General features: G+C 42.5%; 1 protein-coding gene across 1 annotated transcript; it reads left to right on the top strand.

Annotated features, from left to right (window-relative positions):
• On the top strand, positions 1-20,426 carry LOC133441576 (period circadian protein homolog 2-like). Its single transcript, XM_061719013.1, has 21 exons — positions 1-138; positions 4,064-4,633; positions 5,513-5,605; positions 5,721-5,875; positions 7,185-7,306; positions 8,233-8,434; positions 8,881-8,932; positions 9,474-9,616; positions 9,898-9,976; positions 10,085-10,191; positions 10,320-10,473; positions 10,563-10,671; positions 10,754-11,021; positions 11,547-11,688; positions 11,790-12,106; positions 12,197-12,442; positions 13,675-14,720; positions 15,832-16,051; positions 16,185-16,404; positions 17,532-17,682; positions 17,780-20,426. Exons 2-21 carry the CDS (start codon positions 4,296-4,298, stop codon positions 17,906-17,908), a joined length of 4,293 nt encoding a protein of 1,430 aa, XP_061574997.1. The 5' UTR covers positions 1-138; positions 4,064-4,295; the 3' UTR covers positions 17,909-20,426.
• Positions 20,427-21,748: the final 1,322 nt, after the last annotated feature.

Here is a 21,748-nt window from a genome sequence, read left to right as displayed (position 1 = left end):
GAACCGCCGAATACTGTGTCAAGCAGTCTGCGGCTCCCGTCGAGGAATCCCGGGCATCTGCACTGAATGATACCTGCCTGGCTTTACTTATCCTTCTCACAAACCAACAGAAAGTGGATTTTTATTCCCACTACACAGGTTGGTACTTTTTTTTGTTTAAACCTTTTATTCGTGGTACGAATGAGTAGCAGAGAGCAAAAATCAAGTTGCATAACTAAATTGCTGTGTGCGCATGCGCGGAAATGATTGCTCTACTTATTGCACTTTTATAACCAAAAACTGCTGGTTGGAGTTGTTTGTCCATTCCAGTAGGAAATACGATGTCGTGTTTTATAAAATGAGCTATTTGTGGCGAAGAAGCGCTCGTCTGATCGCAGTTTCTGTGTGATTTCGACACTTTTACATAACTGTGTCAGTGTACCGTGCGGTGGATTGCAGGTCAACGTGTGTGTGGATTTTGCTTAGCAGGTCAGTGGGAGAATGGGGGGGGTTTGGGTGTTAACTCTTATTTTACTTCTGTTTTTCCTTTAATTACACTGCCATTTAACATACACTTGAATATTCTTTTGATGTTATATTAGTATTGAGTTGCTTTTTGTCAAAAAAAGAGATTGGCTGACTAGTTGCTCTTTTTAACTTGTTCAGAAAAAAGTAAAATGGCAAAACGTTTATAACATTATTGCATAGGTATAATCGAAGTACATGCTTTCCCTTTCATTTAATAGCTGGGCATTGATCGAAGGTTCTTGTTGGAAAGCCAGATGTAAATCTAGAGCTGACTGGCTTATACGTGGCCTCATTATTACTACACAGAAAGTAACGAGCTTTCCTGCACAACAGTCCATTTCTCTTGGCATAATAGATTTATCTGACACATTGTGACATATAACCTGCTTGAATTTGATTCTGCCAATTGTTCTTATATTACATGATAACTATTTGTTTAAAACTATTCATCTGCATTTGAATTTTTCTTGTAATCCATGCAGCACAGTGTAATACTGATGCAGTGATGTAACTCTGTGATGTCATTTTGCATAAATATTGCAGTAGGTCTTTTCACGATTGTGCATGAAAATGCTATTAACCTCTTTATTCTTTCCCAGGAACATAGGGAGATTGTCTGTGTGTGAGCATGGGGCGTTTTTAGTTTTTGGTGAATGGTTAGGAAATGTAAATAGAAAGATAATATAGTATCTTTAGCTTTTGTTTGCCCTATTTCTTTCTAAAATGTATTGTTAAATCTCAGTCTAGATTAGTGAGTAATCAGAAAAAACATGTGGTTTTATGAAACAAGGCTGTCAGCTACGTGTTGCACTATAGCCAAATCCATGTGACTGGAGCAGGGTTGTATAATGCTCAGATCTGTGCTAGTGTGCTGGTTGTATAGCAGCTCACTCTGAAACAGAGCTCAGCGGGAACCAGAGGGACTGCTCTTTCATTATGTCATTCATTCCTTTTACTTTCGTTTGAGTTTTACCTGTTTATTCATTCTCGGATAATATTGGCTGCTAGTGTTCTTTGTAGCGTTTTACGGAGGAAGGGGTCACCGGTGAGTTCAGATCCTTTCTGGTTGCATTTCTTAAGTTTTAAACAGTTGTGAAGATTTGCTATTGCAGTTCCATTCTGGATTTATGGAAAAGAGTGTGCCAACTGCTGTCATGGTGGATGCAGAATTTATATTTGTGTCCAATTTATGTGTTACTTTCATTCATAGTGGGCAGCTGCCACATGTCTATGCTGTAACAGTCGACAAATGTTTATGTGGAACAAGAAAAGAAATGCAATGTGACAGATTATTTGATTTATTTTCTACCTGCTGAGGGTCTTAAAACCAGGTGCACTCGGTGTAACATGCGAGTAACAGCAAGAATCACTTTGTCTGAATGTAAATAAAGCTTGTAATTTTATTTTGTCATCTTGTGTGATACGCGCTCTGTCCTGAGCTGAACCACGTCATCTACTGAGTTAGATTTGATTGTTTCTAATATAAGGAGAGAATAAATCTGAGTGTCTGCTGACATGATTTTAATATACCATCAGCCCCTGGAGCCGCTCTACTAGCTGATGTCACATTAACCTGTTGTCCTGCCTTACTCCCCCCTGATTGGCCATTGGCAGCAGCCAATGGAAAGTCCTGTCAGGCTGCTTGGCTTCTTACACAGTTAAACCTGCTAGTGGGTCATTTCCAGAATTGACGTGAATGTGTGGGTGGTTAAAAGCCCCGGTTGTATTTTTGAAGATCTTAAAAGACCAAAAAAAATCACCCTTAAACTTACAAGTTACATAAAACGGCCACTTATGTAAAGGGTGAAGAATAGACAAGCTGCTCAATGTGCACTTACATAAATAGCTGCAACCTGACACTGGATAGCAGGAAAAAGTGAAATAGCTTGGATTTAGTGTCAGCGCTGGTTGCCAGTACTTCCTTTTTTGCTTAAACAGACATAAATAGCTGTAACTCTGGAGGAGGAGGTGGAGGAGGCAGTACAGATAACAAACTCTGTTGTTCTTGTACTGTTTTTTTTATTAGGATTCTTTTCAAGAGCACATATCTGTTAGCCAGTATACTTTTTTTTTTTTTTAACTCAGAGCAGTGACATTTCATAAGCAGGTAAAAAAAAAATACAATCTGGTATTCACAGAGTTGCTTCTCTGCTTTCCAGCGTGTTGTGACTTGACTAGAAGTTGCACAGGTCATCTAAAGCCCTCGTATAGAAGTAATAAACAGTAGTTATAAGTGTAACCACTGTTTTATATTTGTCATTGAGTCTTGGGTTCAGCATTGTATTACATAAGGTTAACTAGACTGTGGAGGCCGAATAAATATCTGCCAGCCTGAAAGTTGGGGGCTCGATTTCCGGCCACACAGTCCATGTCTTACAGTGTCCTTGGCAAGACAGTGAACGCCTCGCTGTCGCTGATGCATTTATCTATGTGTGCTTTAGACTTGGTAGACAAAGGTATCCGTGTCAGTCTTTTTAAGCTGAAAGTTGGTGAATGTAGACTGGTGAACAAGACTGGAGTGTAATCCATTTAACCTGTGAATGGACAAAACATTCATGCTTCATCTCTTTGGTCTGGCTTTTATGTAGCATCACATTTTATAGTTTTAGTTTTATTCCGTTTAAAATTTTTTTAAAGGTATCTGTTTTATTTATTTATCTATCTCTTATAATGTTTTTATTATTTTTATTGTTGTGGACTGATTATTTTTTTTAGCCTTAATCCTTGAACTTTTATCTTTTTATAAATTTTATATATTTTATATTGTATGTCAGGGTGCATTGGTCTCCCAGTTTTTATTTTTTTGGTCTCCCAGTTTTTATTTGTTTATTATGCTTATTTTTCAATCAAAATATCAAAGCACCTTGTATTTCATGTATCTGAATGAAAGGTGCTATATAAATAAAATTTGATTGATTGATTGATTGATTGTGTAGGATCTGTATATCTGATGTAGTAAGTGAGGAACCACCGTCTCCTCCCTAAGGAAGAGTTGCCAGGTGTCACTCCTACCCGTTTATCTTTAATTTGGTAGAAGAGAGTTGAGAAATTGAATATTTAACATCTCAAATCATTTTGAGTTTCCAGCATCCAGATCTGGACTGGGTGATGTGTTTGCAGTGCGTTTGTTGGAGTTGTGTCTCCAGAGTGGCATCTTCATCTCTGTAGAGTCTGCTTTTATGTACGGTGCTCTTTGAACATTTGAAATGGAGCACAGGTATCTAAGGCTTAAATGCCCATGGAAAGGGCAAACAAAGGCCTGTTTACTGTTTACTGTGCAGCCTCAGCATGTGTGTTTGTGTCTGTGTGAGAAAACAAGTTCAGTTGCTATCGAGTCCCTTTTCTCGGTGTTGACTTCTTGTAACACTGAGGTGAAAGGCTGCCTGATCACATTAAAGTGGTGCCCACTGTGCCTTGGATGTCTTGATCCATATTGATTGCTTCTAATTTTAGAACAGCCTTTTTGTGTACTATTGATCAGCCGTCTATAGAAGTGCAGTCTATCGTAAAAGGATTAGTGTGAGTAGTTTCATTTGTTCTATTTTTCTTTTTTCAGGCGGCAACCCTGCACCTACGACCGCAGCCTCATTTCCCAGCCCGCTTCATGCATCTCGTGGTACGACCATGCGGAACACAATTTAACCTGCCATCCTTTGCCCCTTGGCCGTCCTGTGTCTGACGCCAGCGATCCAAAGCACTGCCGGTTCCCAGCTCTGGAAGGGCTCAAACGGGACCGGGAAAGGGTTGGCTTTCAGGCCCAGGAAGATCAGGGTCCACTCAGTGGCCCCATGAGCCAACTGCGCCACATGGCTAGCAACTACGATGAGCGCTGCGACGGGCAGGACGGGGGGGAACTGGACCCCGAGTTGGGACTGGGTTCTGAGGGCAGCGACAGCGGCCATGAGAACACAGCCTCACTCAGCTCCTCCCACGATGACAGGAAGAGACAACGATCACCTTTACATGAGGACGTAGAGATGGGTGGAAGCGGCTCCAGTGGGAGTGGCACAGAGTCCCATGGTAACGAGTCCCACGGCAATGAGTCCCATGGCAACGAATCTGTCGGCAGCTCGAATGGCAATGAAAAGGATTCTGCTATTATGGAGTCTTCGGAGAGCAACAAGAGGTGAGCACCCGTCAGACGTACTGAATCACGGTGAATGTAGTGGGTCCACTGTGGGGGACCAGACCATCTGGGTCACGGAAGTAAGCTCCACTGGAGTTGTTGAAGGGTCATTTGCTCCTGGTTTGAGTCATGGTGGATTGAATCATTCTCACTGGCTGAGTAAATGTTAAATGGTCCACACTTAAACTGAGCCCCATGACCTTATCTATATCTATATATATCTCTCTCTATATATATATATAGATATATATTTGTTTTTACAATCACACCATTGTAGATAGCTATAAATAGATAGATAAAGGACCCAGGTATCAGTGTCAAAATTCTGTTTTTTTTTCAGCTTCCTAAAAACGTATTTTCTTTCATTGGAAGAAAGATGTAAGAAAGATGCTTTTCTTTTTTTCAAGCTCCACAAAATGTGCAGATGCAATGCTGTTGATAATTATTGAGGCGTTCTGCAGCCCCAAATCCATTGAAATGTTTAGTACTAACTAGGGCTGGGCGATTTTGGACAAAAATAAAATCCCAATTATTTTTCCTGAAATCCCGATTTTCGATTTCGATTTTTTTTGGTAAAACTACAAAAGACAATGGAATAAATTGTTTCAAATATTTTATCTTTATTTTGAAAGAAAAATAAACACATTTCCCTATTGGGAATAACGTGCAACTGAAAGATACTGTAAATCCTCCTTGAGTTTAGTAAAGTGACAACATTAAAAAAAAAAATCGATTTTCCGATTTTCCTTTTTTTAACATCCTCTTGATTAATAAATCCGATTTAGATTTAAAATCGATTAATCGCACAGCCCTAGTACTAACTTCTTGTGTCCCCAAACACCGTCTTTGCTAAACGTGACCCTCTTTTGTCGGTTACAGCTCCAACTCTCACAGCCCCTCCCCACCGAGCAGCTCCAATGCCTTCAGCCTGGTGAGCTCCGAGCAGGACAACCCGTCCACCAGCGGCTGCAGGTTAGTCTTAGCCCCTCCCTGGTTCCTGCCCCCCCGTCCCGGACAGCAGAGTGCCATATCACTGGTGAGACCTTGTGATTTTGAGCCGTGTCTCTGTCTCTGTCGGGCCCCACAGCAGCGAACAGTCCGCCAAAGCTAAGACACAGAAGGAGCTCTTCAAGACCCTGAAAGAGCTGAAGATGCACCTGCCTTCAGAGAAGAGGAGCAAGGGCAAGTCCAGCACCGTCAGCACGCTCAAATATGCCCTGCGCTGCATCAAGCAGGTGAAAGGTAAGGTTCCCCCACACTGGCCTTCTTCTCATCTTCATTCACAGCTAAATATATGTATATACGTGTATATTAGGAATGGGTGATATTTTACCGTTCACGATAAACCGTCAAAAAAATTCCCCACAGTAAGAATTTGTCATCTCATGGTAAAAATGATAAATTGAGGAAATGAGAAAGAAAGAAAGAAAGAAAGAAAGAAAGAAAGAAAGAAAGAAAGAAAGAAAGAAATGAGCCTGAAAGAAAGAAAGAAAGAAAGAAAGAAAGAAAGAAAGAAAGAAAGAAAGAAAGAAAGAAAGAAAGAAAGAAAGAAAGAAAGAAAGAAATGAGCCAGAAAGAAAGAAAGAAATGAGTCTGAAAGAAAGAAAGAAAGAAAGAAAGAAAGAAAGAAAGAAAGAAAGAAAGAAAGAAAGAAAGAAAGAAAGAAAGAAAGAAAGAAAGAAAGAAATGAGCCAGAAAGAAAGAAAGAAAGAAATGAGTCTGAAAGAAAGAAAGAAAGAAAGAAAGAAAGAAAGAAAGAAAGAAAGAAAGAAAGAAAGAAAGAAAGAAAGAAAGAAAGAAAGAAAGAAAAGAGTCTGAAAGAAAGAAAGAAAGAAAGAAAGAAAGAAAGAAAGAAATGAGTCTGAAAGAAAGAAAGAAAGAAAGAAAGAAAGAAATGAGTCAGAAAGAAAGAAAGAAAGAAAGAAAGAAAGAAAGAAAGAACGAAAGAAATGAGCCTGAAAGAAAGAAAGACAGAATGAAAGAAAGAAAGAAAGAAAGAAAGAAAGAAAGAAAGAAAGAAAGAAAGAAAGAAAGAAAGAAAGAAAGAAAGAAAGAAAGAAAGAAAGAAAGAAAGAAAGAAAGAAAGAAAGAAAGAAAGAAAGAAAGAAAGAAATGAGTCTGAAAGAAAGAAAGAAAGAAAGAAAGAAAGAAAGAAATGAGTCTGAAAGAAAGAAAGAAGAAAGAAATGAGCCTGAAAGAAAGAAAGAAAGAAAGAAAGAAAGAAAGAAAGAAAGAACGAAAGAAATGAGCCTGAAAGAAAGAAAGAAAGAAAGAAAGAAAGAAAGAAAGAAAGAAAGAAAGAAAGAAAGAAAGAAAGAAATATTCCCGTTGATGACACTTTTTGTATTGGTATTTTGTTTTATCGTTATTGGGTTAAATGCCAGAAATTATCGTGATACATTTTTTTGTCCATACCGCCCATCCCTAGTGTATATACTCTTACGTTGGCTAAATAGAGGCTGTTTCTAAAACCCGCCAATATCACAGGCTTTATTTAATTGAAAAATATGGTTTGATAAGCGCGGTGATTCATGCTGTTTTGCTTTTGCAGCCAATGAAGAATACTATCAGATGCTGATGACCAATGACAGTCAGCCCTCAGGCTTTGATGTGTCGTCCTACACCATCGAGGAGATCAACACCATCACCTCAGAATACACCAACAAAAACACTGTGAGTGGCAATACTTCTCATTTTACAAAAAGAAAAAGATAAAAGTTGATGTGTTTTGTGGTTGTAAGGTCACCAGTACAGCATTAGCAAATACTCAGGTCGCATTCACTTAACTTAGTTTACATTTTTTCCATCCGCACACGACCCTGAAGGAGTGCTGAGTCTGCCCTCTCCTCTAGAAACCAGTCTGGACTCTTAGAGTTTTTGTTTTGCAACACAAGTGAAAAAAGCTTCCCTGTTCCATTTAGTTGAGAGGCAGTTTTTCTAGTGCATTGATTCATTTAAGACTTGTTGCCGGAAAGATACGCCCACAGAGTCACTCACTTGTCAGCACTGAGCAGACATTTGAGAGTCTGCAGCTCATTTTGTTGCTGGCTAATACAGAATGAAAGACAGATGAAGAAACAAGTAAAAGTACCCCCAGTGGAGTTGCAGCAGAGGAGAAACAGATGGAATCAGATTATATTTACTATAAATGGTCATGTTTAATTTTATATCTGTATGAAAAATTTTGATGAAGTAAAAATGTTCCTATATTCCACTCTCAGCATAGCTGAGGACACCACTGGAGCTGTTTCTATTTTACATAAGCCCCTTTTACTTTGGCGTGTCGTGGGAGGGGTTTGTTGATCACATAACCCGAGTACAGCCCAGCAGGGGAGGCTTTTTTTGTTTTTAAATATATTAATGTAAAAACTCCTACAGATAGTTGACTGAGGTCACAAAATGGTCAGCTCAGGCACACGCGAGAATGCATTTCAATACCAGGTGTGAACACACATACTTAAGTCAGATTAATGCGCTTTACAGTCAACTTGAGCTGTAAAATTCAGAATGACAACATCTAGAATTCAGTTCGACGCTCCACGCCATCATATTCATGCAAAGGAGTTGTTCACATTTTTTTTTTATATTCATGTCTGTAGGATATATTTGCCGTCGCTGTTTCCCTCATCACGGGGAAGATCGTTTACATCTCGGACCAGGCGGCATCCATCTTGAACTGTAAGCCAGAAGTTTTCAAAAATGCCAAGTTTGTGGAGTTCCTGACGCCTCAGGACGTCAGCGTGTTCTACAGCTTCACGACGCCGTACCGCCTGCCCTCGTGGAGCATGTGCACCGGAGCCGGTACGTACCCTCGCCGGGATGGGCCTTTCCTGTTTATTGTCATCACCAATTTAGATCGTAGACCTCCATCTTCAAAACTGGGCATGTCTTACATCCACATGATACACAACCCATATCATATGCACATGAATCTGTTTCCTTCATACGACCCCGCTAAACACACGTTCATAACACATGGCTCATATTTCATTAACATGCTCAGTCACACATTAGTCATTGCCTTTCTTAGGTCCATCTGTTCAATTCAGCGCCAACTGGTGCAACAGCCCTAATTACATCAGCTTCTGTGATTCCCAGTCATTCTTAGTTTCTGAATCACTAGGTCCACTAGTTCCTCAGGTCCACTGAACAGTGTTGTGTATGTTAATGCCGGACAGATAGGAAGTGGTCAGGTTAAATCACCCGGTGAAATATTGACCACTGTTTCTCCCCCTTGTCTCTCTCAGAATCGTCTCCCACGGAGTGCATGCAGGAGAAATCCTTCTTCTGCCGCATCAGGTGAGTGACAGTGGCTGGGACTTTTTCTTTGATCCTGAGTTTCCTGCTCAAACCGGCTCTGAGTCAGAGCAGGGCTGAGAGCAGAGAGGGCAGGGAGCATCCGGGCTGCATCTCCCTCCAGTGGTCAGATGGAGTATAACAGCTATATGTGACTTCTACTAGTCATCAGTAACCTGATCTAGTATTTAAATTGGCATGGTATGTGACTTGATTAAGGTTTTAAAATATTTTATATATCAGAAACTATTGTTTTAAGGTTAAGTTTCTTGTTTATATGGAATGAAAAAATGGCTTTTAATGCGAAATCAATAAAATTAGCACTAAAACAAGAGTTCTTAAGTGTTATTTTCCTCTTTTGTGAAGCGCTGACCTCTATAAACATGATGGTTCATTTGCATTGATTAGACACTCCCTTCCTATATCCAACAAATATTCCCTTACGATTCCCAGGAGAAACACAACTCAAATGTTAGACCTTTTATGTTGAAAGAGTCCAGGGAATGCTGCTGTATCATGCTATGGTGTTGTTTTTGTGTTGCAGCGGGGGTAAGGAGCGTGAGGGCGATCTCCAGTACTACCCTTTCCGCATGACTCCCTACCTGATGAAGGTGCAGGACGCGGACCTGGCTGAGGAGCAGTTCTGCTGTCTCCTGCTGGCCGAGAGGGTGCACTCTGGATACGAAGGTGAGAGCCAGCCCACGGAAATGGCTTCACGTGTGTTTTTAGTGTTCATGTCGCTACTTTGTTTCATTTAATCACTGATATTACCAACCCAAAGATCTTCCTCTTATTACATATAGTATGTTAATGGTAACTTCATTCATATCAACCTTTCTAGAAATATTCAAGCATGTCTTTTAATTAATCAAACATCAAAGATTAATAATTTCCTGCAGAACCTAATTTTCTGTTAATCCTTTGGTACAGGACACCCATAATCATATCCTTTCTTTTCCTTGATTCAGCTCCCAGAATCCCCACTGATAAGCGGATCTTCACCACGACGCACACGCCTAACTGTGTGTTCCAGGATGTAGATGAGAGGTGGGTGGATTCAGTCCGAGGAGCCCGAACACAAGCATTCTTGTCTGCTGCGTTGGATCTGGGCTGTTGTGCTGCTTGGCACTAAAGTAGTGGTGGTTTGTTCAACAGGGCCGTGCCTCTGCTGGGTTATCTACCTCAAGACCTGATCGGGACGCCTGTCCTGCTGAACCTGCATCCCAGTGACCGGCCCTTGATGCTGGCTGTTCATCGCAAGAGTAAGGACCCTCTTCACTGGCCTGACGAGTTTCTATCAGTTCTTAATATGTTTGACTAGTTATCCCACTCAGCATCCGGCTACAACGCAGTAATCTAATAATTAAAATCTTTTATTTCATATCAACAGTTCTCCAGTACGCCGGTCAGCCGTTTGACCACTCCTCCGCCCGTTTCTGTACACGAAACGGCGAATATGTCACCATCGACACCAGCTGGTCCAGCTTCGTCAATCCCTGGAGCCGCAAAGTCTCCTTTGTCATCGGCAGGCACAAAGTCCGGATGTGAGTATTTAACACTTGTTTTAGTCGGCGAGTCGTAAGAGAACCGACGGGAAAACACGATAGATGACAACGGTCTCTCTGTGTTTCAGGGGTCCCGTCAACGAAGATGTGTTTGCAGCGCCGGCTTTCCACGGTGGAAAGATGATTGACTCAGACATCCAGGAAATCAGCGAGCAGATCCACAGGCTGCTCCTCCAGGTAAGCAAACACTCACACAGCAAGCATCGCTTATGCGCAGGAGGTGCCTGGTACTTTCTCTAACGGTATTTTCTCTCTGCAGCCGGTCCACAACATGGGCTCCAGTGGTTATGGCAGCCACGGGAGCAACGGTTCTCACGAGCAACAGGTGAGCATCAGCTCCTCCAGCGAGAGCAACGGCAACGCCGTGGCTGGGAACGCGCCGGAGGAGACGAGCAAGACCAAGCCCTCCAGAACTTTCCAGGAGATCTGCAAAGGAGTCCACATGCAGAAGAACCAGGATTATCAGGCCGGTCTGCGCTCCTCGTCACCATGGCAGTCCAGGCACGAGCAGAGGAAGAACACAGACAGTGAGTTCACTTATTTGTGTTTATTTAGTCTTAATTTGTCCGGGAGACAGGCTTTGGTCACTTTTACTGACAATTTAAGTGATGAGTTTCCCTCTTAACCCTTTAACAACATATGAAACACACAACAAAATCCAACATTTCTTTTAACTATATATTGGAATCAAAAAAACTTCCAATTTTGTATTAACATTTTTTTTTAAATAATCATTTTCCTTATAATAATGAATACAATAATTACATTTACTTTTTTTTTTTAATGTTTTGGTTTAGATATAACTTTTTTCCTACTTTTTTGATTGAGAAGATGCTACAAAGGTCTCAGAAATGCATCTATCAAATATGACACTTGTGGCATTGTAGGGTTAATCAGGGCTACACTCGAGCACTAGCCTGGGACACACAAAGGATAACAGCTACATTTCCATCACAAGCTCTAGTGAACAAATTGTTCTACACATCTTTGAAAAGAAAGATCCTCGGCTTCATGTCTGCGGTCTGACACCTTCCTTTTCCCTGCCCGTCCAGCATCAGCAGCTCAGAAGAGTTCGCCAGCGCGAGTGAAGGACTCGACGGCCGCTGTGCACGGCAGAGACATGGAGGACTTCAGCTACAAGGACCAGACTGTCTGCTCCTACCAGCAGATCAGCTGCCTCGACAGTGTCATCAGGTACGTGAACCTGAACGATGATTACTGATCACTGTACGTTAACTCTTGACCTCTCTCTGATTTAAACCTTTTGTTTTTTTTATTATTATTATCATTTGTAGGTATCTGGAGAGTTGTAATCTTCCTGTCACGGTGAAAAGGAAGTACCAGTTCTCATCCAATACCACCTCATCCAACTCAGACGATGACAAAAGGGACACGGAGGACGGGATGCACCTGCCTCAGGACACTCAGCCCGGCCTGTCAAACATAAAAGTCCCCAAGAAGCCGCCACCTGGGACAGCTGCTGTGGTGGGGGGCGGCCTGGCCCCCCTCACCCTGCTCAGCAAGGCTGAGAGCGTGGTGTCCATCACCTCGCAGTGCAGCTACAGCAGCACCATCGTCCATGTGGGGGACAAGAAGCCCCAGCCAGAGTCTGGTGAGTCCCTGAGACCGGTCCTTACAGAGCACCCATGTGTTTCCTGAGTGTTTCTGTTTGATGCTCATCGCTCTGCTTCATGTCCCACAGAGATAATCGAGGACGTTGCAGAGAGCCCGGCGCCCCTCGCCCTGCCTGTCAGTATGGTGTCCCCCCCGAGCCTGGAGAAGGAGCCCTACAAGAGGCTGGGGCTGACCAAGCAGGTGCTGGCCGCTCACACCCAGAAGGAGGAGCAGGCCTTCCTGAACCGCTGCCGGGAGCTGCGCCACGCCAGGAGCTTCCAGAAGGAGTGCTCCTCGTACCTGCGCAAGCAGCGAGCTGCAGACCACGCTGAAGGTAAGGCCGCTTTCACCGTTACTGTACGGCTGCTACTTGGTTGGCCTTAAATACTCATCTTTCCTTGTGATGTTTTCTGATCCACTTGGATATTTTTAACCTTAAGCTTAATCTTACGTCGTACCCAACCTGCAGCTCAGGAATAAAACTCATGTCTGACTTAAAGCAGCACAACGTAACTTTCAGCTTTTGTTGAGTTTGGCGTCTCCTTTGGACAAAAGCGATAGTGCTTTACCAGTAGTGTTGCAGGGTTCCTACCATCCACCTCAAAGTTACCGTACATAGTACCAGTGAAGGCGATACAGACCCCTCAGACCATGACAGAGGTGTCATTAAACCTGTGGTAAGTTAATGTACCATCACAATGACTCTGAAAATATTATATTAAGGTGGAAAAGTTACGTAGTGTCGCTTTAAATGTACAAATTATAACATGGAAATTCAAAGACAAACATAATTAATGGAGCAGACAAATGTTTCATTTTTTTTTTCATTTTATTCTTTATTTCATTCAAAAAACAAAACAATTTAATACAAACACAAATACAAATGTTCCTAACTTATGAATGAAAAGGGAGCAGAAAGAAGAAGAATCTTATCTGATCTGCCCCTTTCACAAATAACATAAATTAATAATAATAAAAAAATAAAAATAAAAAATAAAAAAAAACAACTAAGTGAATAAAAACAACTAAAATAAAATTAAAAAAAATTTAAAACATTTTTCGTTATATTTCCTTAACATACAGGCTTTAATTGTTCTTTTGAATGTAATGTTTGATTTGATTGATTTTCTTCAGAATCTTCAGATTGTTCCATAAATTGATTCCTTTCACAGAAACACAACGTCAATTTTGTCCTGCATCTTGGTTTTATAAAAATCTCTGTTCCTTTTAAGTTATACTTGCTTTTTCTTTTTTCAAATCTTTTCTGAATGTTGATTGGTAAAGTTTTTTTATGAGCTTTAAACATAATTTGCAGAATACTATGGTCTACTAGTGATGTGATTGACAAATGATTTAACTGAGCTGATGGAAATGGTGTAAATGAAGTACCGTATGTTGTTGTTCAGTCATGTGGGAATCCAGATAGTTGTCCAAGACTTGAGCTGAGGGTGTAGCAGGTGAAACAGGGGCTAACAAGCTGATTCAACAGAACTGCAACCAAACGTCAGATTGATATACATGTCCATCAGTTAAAAGTGTCTCCTCTTTTCTGCGTGTTCCTCTCAGAATCCTCTGGACCACGAGGGGCAGCCAAGCAAGGGTCGGCCAGGCCTGAAACCACCGTGAAGAAGGGCAGCCGCAACAGGAAGTCCAAGAAACCCCGAATGAAGCACCCCGACTCCTCCGACAGCGCTGACTCGCACCGGCGACCCCGGCCCCCTCTTCAGGGCCTCAACCAGACCTCCTGGTCCCCGTCGGAGGCCTCCCTGTCGGCCTTTAGCGTGTCCTACCCCACCATGGTGCCTGCGTACCCGCTCTACCCGCCCACGCCGGCTGCTCCGGCTCAAGCCCCTCGGCCCGACCCCTCTCTCTCCACCGCCTTCGGAGAGGTGCAGAGCGCCGCGGCTCCGCCCCCCGCCGCCCCCTTCCCCGCTCCCATCGTCACGCCCGTGGTCACGCCCGTGGTCGCCCTCGTGCTGCCCAATTACCTCTTCCCCCAGATGGGGCCGTTGGGTCAGATAGGCCAGCTCGCAGCTGCACCGCCCGCCTACTCCACCCAGCAAGCCTTTCCGCCCCCCCAGCCGGCCTACGCCATGCAGGCGCAGCCCGCCTTCACCGGCCCGCAGCCGTACCCCGTGCAGACCGCCTTCACCTCCCCGCAGCCGTTCCAGGCCGCTCCGGCCCCCTACAGCGCCCAGCCGCCTTTCCAGGCGCCGCAGGCCGCGTACGCCCCCCCGCAGCCCTTCGCCGCTCCGCCTCCGTTCACTCTGCAGACCCAGTTTGTAGCCCAGCCCCCGTATCCCCCCCAGCCCTTCACCTACACCATCGCCCCGGAGCTTCCCAAAAACCCCGCGGTGGAACCCAGGGAGGGCGCCGCCTCGCGGTCCTCCACCCCGGCGTCCGCGGCGCGGGAGCCCACCACGTCCCCGCCGCTGTTCGAGTCGCGCTGCAGCTCCCCGCTGCAGCTCAACCTGCTGAGCATGGAGGAAGGGCAGCGGTCGGTGGAGCGCCAGGACAGCACGGCGGCCTCCGCCGGCGGCCTGGGTGGCTCCGCAGGCGTGTCCGGCGGAGCGGAGAAGAACGGAGTCGCAGCAAAGAGCGATAATCACCAGGTGAGCTCCCCACAGGGAACCGACGGACCGTGTAAAGTAGGGATGGGCGGTATGGACTAAAAAAATGATCACGATAATTTCTGGCATTTATCCCGATAACAATAAAAATGACGATAAAAAAAATACCAATTCAACTCCACCTTTGTAACTATAAATCTATCACCACATTCAGTCTTTGGAGCCAAAACACTAAAGATACTAAATGCTACTAAACGTCATCAATGGGAATTCTTTCTTTCTTTCTTTCTTTCTTTCTTTCTTTCTTTCTTTCTTTCTTTCTTTCTTTCTTTCTTTCTTTCTTTCTTTCTTTCTTTCTTTCTTTCTTTCTTTCTTTCTTTCTTTCTTTCTTTCTTTCTTTCTTTCTTTCTTTCTAGCTCATATCTTTTTTTCTTTCTTTCTTTATTTCTTTCTTTCTTTCTAGCTCATATCTTTCTTTCTTTCTTTCTAGCTCATATCTTTCTTTCTTTCTTTCTTTCTTTCTTTCTTTCTTTCTTTCTAGCTCATATCTTTCTTTCTTTCTTTCTTTCTTTCTAGCTCATATCTTTCTTTCTTTCTTTCTTTCTTTCTTTCTAGCTCATATCTTTCTTTCTTTCTTTCTAGCTCATATCTTTCTTTCTTTCTTTCTTTCTTTCTTTCTTTATTTCTTTCTTTCTTTCTAGCTCATATCTTTCTTTCTTTCTTTCTTTCTTTCTTTCTTTCAGGCTCATATCTATCTTTCTTTCATTCTTTCTTTCTTTCTTTCTTTCTTTCTTTCTTTCTTTCTTTCTTTCTAGCTCATATCTTTCTTTCTTTCTTTCTTTCTGGCTCATTTCCTTCCTTCCTTCCTTCCTTCCTTCCTTCCTTCCTTCCTTCCTTCCTTCCTTCCTTCCTTCCTTCCTTCCTTCCTTCCTTCGTACGTTGTGCGTGGATTTAACGCAGAACCATAAATCATCTTTACACAAAAACGTCATCAACGGGAATTTATCGTTTTTACCGCGAGATGATAAATTCTTACCGTGAGGAATTCTTTTGACGGTTTATCGTGAACGGTAAAATATCACCCATTCCTAGTGTAAAGCCGCCGCGGCGTGTGAGGAACGTGTGTGTGACACGACTTGTGGCTGCGTTTCAGGGGGAATGTCCAGGCAACGGGCTTCACAGTGACGGCAACTCTTCGTCCTGCGACCTGCTGGACATCCTGCTGCAGGAGCAGGAGCAGGAGGACTCCCGCTCCGGCACCGGCTCGGCCACCTCCTGCTCCATGGGCTCAGGATCCAGGTCCGGCTCTGCGTCGGGCTCGGGCAGCAACGGCTTTCGGACCTCGGCCAGCGGAGCCTCTTGCAGCAGAACAGGTCAGCTGAGGAGCAACTCAGTGTTGCTACACTGAGTCACGTTGCTTAATGTTACCGTCACCAGTTTCTGATTACAATAAAACCTGTATCTAACTTTTCTGTGCCGTGTTTCTCCGTCCTTGTTCTACTGTAGGAAGCAGCAACACCAGCAAGTACTTTGGTAGTGTCGACTCTCTGGAACACGATCCCAAAATGAGGGGCGATGGAGGCTCGGTGGGGGGCAAGTCGCAGGCCAAAGTCTCGGCTCAAGGGGAAGGGGAGGACTTCATCAAATACGTCCCGCAGGAGCCGCTGTGGCTTCTCATGGCCAACGCTGACGATAAGGTCATGATGACGTATCAGATGCCCTCTAGGTGAGTTTCAGACGCTTGTGTGTGTTTTAATCCCGCCTTTCTCTCGAGCGTCACCACCTTCGGTTAACCGTTACTAGGGATGGGCGGTATGGACAAAAAAATGTATCACGATAATTTCTGGCATTTAACCCAATAACGATAAAAAAAATACCAATACAAAAAGTGTCATCAACGGGAATATTTCTTTTCTTTCTTTCTTTCTTTCTTTCTTTCTTTCTTTCTTTCTTTCTTTCTTTCTTTCTTTCTTTCTTTCTTTCTTTCTTTCTTTCTTTCTTTCTTTCTTTCTTTCTTTCTTTCTTTCTTTCTTTCTTTCTGGCTCATTTCTTTTTTCTTTCTTTCTTTCTTTCTTTCTTTCTTTCTTTCTTTCTTTCTTTCTTTCTTTCTTTCTTTCTTTCTTTCTTTCTTTCAGGCTCATTTCTTTCTTCTTTCTTTCTTTCTTTCTGGCTCATTTCTTTCTTCTTTCTTTCTTTCTTTCTTTCTTTCTTTCAGGCTCATTTCTTTCTTCTTTCTTTCTTTCCTTCTTTCTTTCTTTCTTTCTTTCTTTCAGGCCCATTTCTTTCTTTCTTTCTTTCTGGCTCATTTCTTTCTTTCTTTCTTTCTTTCAGGCTCATTTCTTTCTTCTTTCTTTCTTTCAGACTCATTTCTTTCTTTCTTTCTTTCTGGCTCATTTCTTTCTTTCTTTCAGGCTCATTTCTTTCTTCTTTCTTTCTTTCAGACTCATTTCTTTCTTTCTTTCCTTCTTTCTTTCTTTCTTTCAGGCTCATTTCTTGCTTTCTTTCTTTCTTTCAGACTAATTTCTTTCTTTCTTTCTTTCTTTCTTTCTTTCTTTCTGGCTCATTTCTTTCTTTCTTTCTTTCTTTCTGGCTCATTTCTTTCTTTCTTTCTTTCTTTCTGGCTCATTTCTTCTTTCTTTCTTTCTTTCTTTCTTTCTTTCAGGCTCATTTCTTTCTTTCTTTCTTTCTTTCTTTCTTTCTTTCTTTCTTTCTTTCTTTCTTTCTCATTTCCTCAATTTATCATTTTTACCGTGAGATGACAAATTCTTACCGTGGGGAATTCTTTTGACGGTTTATCGTGAACGGTAAAATATCACCCATTCCTAACCGTTACCCACCTCTTCTGGTCAACAGGGACATCCAGAGGGTTCTGCGAGAGGACAAGGAGCGGCTGAGGCAGATGCAGAAGAACCAGCCTCACTTCACCTCGGACCAGCGGCGGGAGCTGGTGGAGGAACACCCCTGGATGAGGAGAGGAGGTCTGCCAGCAGCTATAAATGTCAAGGTACGGGGCGCACACACAGTCACAGAGTGATCAGAAGATGCAAGAATAGCACAGCAATGTCTTCATTTATTCATTTTTCATTTCTTTATTTCTTTAGGAGTGTGTTTACTGTGAAGATGCAGCCGCTGGGCACATCGAGGAAGGCCTCTCCGGCATGGACATGGGAGAGCTGGTCCAGGGCCTGGCCAGGAAGGGCCACAGCAGACACCCAGACTCTGTCTCGTGAACATGAACTCAGCCGATAGTTGGACTTTCATTCAGACGTGGGCTGTTGTGGTGCACACATACCAATGACACATGATGGATGTGTGCCCGAGCATCGACAATAGCACACTCACACGCAGCAGGCAGGTCTCTGCGTTGCCAAAGTGACGATTACGAGCGGATGTGCCGGTGCTGTGTTGGTGCAGTGCTGGGTACAGCTCTTAGTTAATCCTTAGACACGACAGTAGTGCTTTATGTGGGTTGTGTAGGAATGACTCGCATATAGCATTTTTGCCACACAGGCAGTCACCTCGTGCTGGTTTTGAACTGATATTTCCCCATCCTCTCTGTGAGAAGCAGAGCAGATCGAGTCGATGGCAAATGTACGTCCTCAAAACCGTCTAGAAATATTCCCTTCGAGCCATCCAACTTTTCTGTTCTGTGGTTTGTTTAGTTTTTTTCCTGACCTGCCCCCGTGGCCCCATTGAAGGCCTTCAGGTCCCAGCCAGCCTGTTGTTTCCCCATCTGGGTCCATGTGGAGTGGTTGCTGTGCTCACTGGAGGATGGAAGCGAGATCAGCAGGACCAGGGACTCATTTTTATTTTTTTTATACATGAATAGGTTTGAATGTCACCGCGACGGGTGTTCAAAGTATCAATGTGCACAGCAGTGTCAGGACCTGATCCGGCAGCCGACAGATTCCCATCAAGGCTGACGGTTTTTTATTGTAAATGGTGACAATCTTGTACAATCTTGTACATAAAAGCTAGTCATTACAGAATATTATTTATTTTTAATAGCAAGTGTATCTAGAAAACTTTTAAAGCTAAAGCCAAACGAGTACAGGTATACGGTTATATACAGTATTAACACTTCACATACTTTGACAGGAAGCTTTATAGGAGGTTTAAGTCTGAATCTCACATGCGTGTGTTCTCTGATAGCATCCAAATGTTGCTGACCTCCTTAATACAGCACCGGTGCTATGGAAAAGTGGGTACCATCACAGTTTAAGAGGCTGTCTAAATATTTTTGTAAGTAAATGTTATTGTAAAGAAACCAGAATTAGAAATTTGTTACACAAAAATTGTAATCTGGACCTGTATAAAAAAATACGGGGCTCAAACCTGAAGATTTGTGGAAATTTTGGGACTTGGGATTCTTAAGATTTTATTTGTTTGTTTTTTTTAACCTTTAATTTGTATTTTAAATGTATTTTATGACTTCAGAGAAAGTTGTATCCGTTCAGATTGAAGCATATTGCGGGAACTCGAGCATCAGCACAACATCATTTTTGCTTTGCCCCTTCAGACCATTTCCCAACATTTTTCACTTATTTTCTCATTCTATTTTTGGAAAAGAGATTATACAGTAGCACTTAATTATCTGTCAAAGCAATTTTTTTAAATCTATTTATAATAAGCATATTTTAGGCACCCAGTCACCAGCCTCTGCAGGCGTGTGTGTGCAGCAATAAGGATGCTTGACCACTGTTGGTCCCAACAGTGTTTGACTCTGAGATCGATATTGGACATCGACACTGAAATCTGCAGCGGGGGGGAAACCAGATTACAAGTGTAGCATAAAAGAGGATGATATTCTCTCAGTAAACCTCGAGCGAAATGCTGGCTCAGACAGCAGATGGTCAGAGAAGCATCAGCGGCCGTGCAGGCCCCTCCCGTCCTCTGGCGTGAAGTGTAAAGGTAGCTGCGATCCGGCAGTATAGAAACTAAAATCTACTGGTGCTAATGCAGAGAAACTAGGGCTTGTGAATGTAACACAGACCAAGAGCATCTCACCGATCCTTTTCATGTTTTATTTTGTTGTTTTCCTTCATATTCTTTTTGAATTTCATGTTATCTTGTCAGAACCTTTTTTTTTAATTCTATTTTTCTATTTTTTCCTTTGTGTGCGTGTGTGTTTATTCTTATTTGTGATGTGAGGAAGGTAAGGGCTTTTGAGCGCTGACGAGGGACGAACCCTACCTCTAATAAACCCAGGTCATGTTACTGTAAGCAGAGCATAGCGTGTCTATGCATGTGGGCAAATCGCAATGGACAGAGCAGTCAGATACTTACATGATTCCAGTGAGTGTATTCAAAGTGTTGGCCTTAGACTGGCAGATGTGTTTGAGCTCCTCTTGCCTCATTTCTATCTGTATGAATGAAAGCACAGTGTACAGGCTTCTGTCACCACCTTCAGCAACTGCAGTCTATCTCTGTCTCGTATCTATTTCTGTGCAAAATGCCTCGTAGGGGCCTCCAACACTTAACTGTGTATTAAAAGATCCAACCAAAAATATTTGGTAAGCGGTTGTCCAGCATACAGGAAAACAGTTGACTGTTGGAGACACCCTGACCTTTAAATGCATATGGTACTGGCGCGTTCTGTGGTGGATGTTCATGTAAATGTGTCTCCTCTCTACTGTATGACTCTACAGTATAATCAACTATCACAGTTCTGTGCATTTTTGTAGCTGAGAATATGTGTGGTTTTAAAATGAAAACAATGTTGTAATAAAACTTAAGTGGTATAACCAGTCTGATACGTCTTTTATCATTATTATCATCATTATTATTATTATTATTATTGTTATTATTATTAGTTGTAGTAGCAATAGAAGTAGTATTAGTATTAGTGTTATATAAGGGCCTGGCCACCACGGGTCAGAGAACCCTATTGTATCCGAAATGCTTTTATTATTAATACTACTATCATAATAATTATTATTATGAATATTATGATTTTACTAAATGAATCACATTTTGGGGCCTTAATATGGCTGAAAATGTTCTGGGTGCCAGGCTGGGTGTACGAACGTGAGCTTGATACCGCCAGCAGCTTCCCGTTTCTTGATAAGCCCGACGACATGCTCCCGATGAAATTCCTGTGACTGAGAGACTGAATAGGAAATATGAAATCATAACCGATTATCACATCTCTGCCACACTTTGATCAACGAAAACCACAAACACTGTCCACCCTGTCCACTCATTCATTCTAGTAAGTTTAAATTTTGAAATACATTTTAAAATTTTGGATACTGAACATATTTAGACAACTTATTTTTCAGTCCATGTCCCCAAACTTGGAAATATAGATGTGCATGTCAGCATGATTCATGATTTTATCAATCAATCAATCAATGTTTATTTATAAAGCCCTTTACAACACACAGGGTGACCAAAGTGCTTTCCATTAAAATCCACATTAAAACAAAACAATTTAAAAACGACATAATAAAACCATTAAAATGAATGTATATTATATTATATATTTTATATAGAGCAGCACGGTGGCTTAGTGGTTAGCACTGTTGCCTCACAGCAAGAAGGTCCCCGGTTCGACTCCCAGGCCCGGCAGGGGCCTTTCTGTGTGGAGTTTGCATGTTCTCCCCGTGCTTGCGTGGGTTCTCTCCGGTTACTCCGGCTTCCTCCCACAGTCCAAAAACATGCATATTTAGGTTAATCGGTGATTCTAAATTGCCCGTAGGTGTGAGCGTGAGTGTGATTGTGAGCATGGTTTGTGTGTCTATATGTGGCCCTGCGATGGACTGGTGACCTGTCCAGGGTGTAACCCCTGCCTCTCACCTAAAATAAGCTGGGATAGGCTCCAGCAGACCCCCGTGACCCCGCAAGGGATAAAGCGGGTAAGATAATGGATGGATGGATTTTATATAGAAAGAAAAAAGGAAAATACAGTTTAATTTTTATGTTTTAATTAATTTTCATATTAATTTTAAACATTTTCACAAGGTTTTGCTGTTTACAATCATCATCAGCAATCATGGAGTATATGGGGCCCAGGGCCCTGGGTCCTTGGCTGTAACTCAGCTATACATGGTTTAATCTCATATATTTGC

The sequence above is a fragment of the Cololabis saira genome, chromosome 4 (genome assembly GCF_033807715.1).
Source record: "Cololabis saira isolate AMF1-May2022 chromosome 4, fColSai1.1, whole genome shotgun sequence".
In the NCBI taxonomy this organism is placed as follows: Eukaryota; Metazoa; Chordata; class Actinopteri; order Beloniformes; family Belonidae; genus Cololabis; species Cololabis saira.
This window is presented reverse-complemented; position numbering and strand designations above follow the sequence as displayed.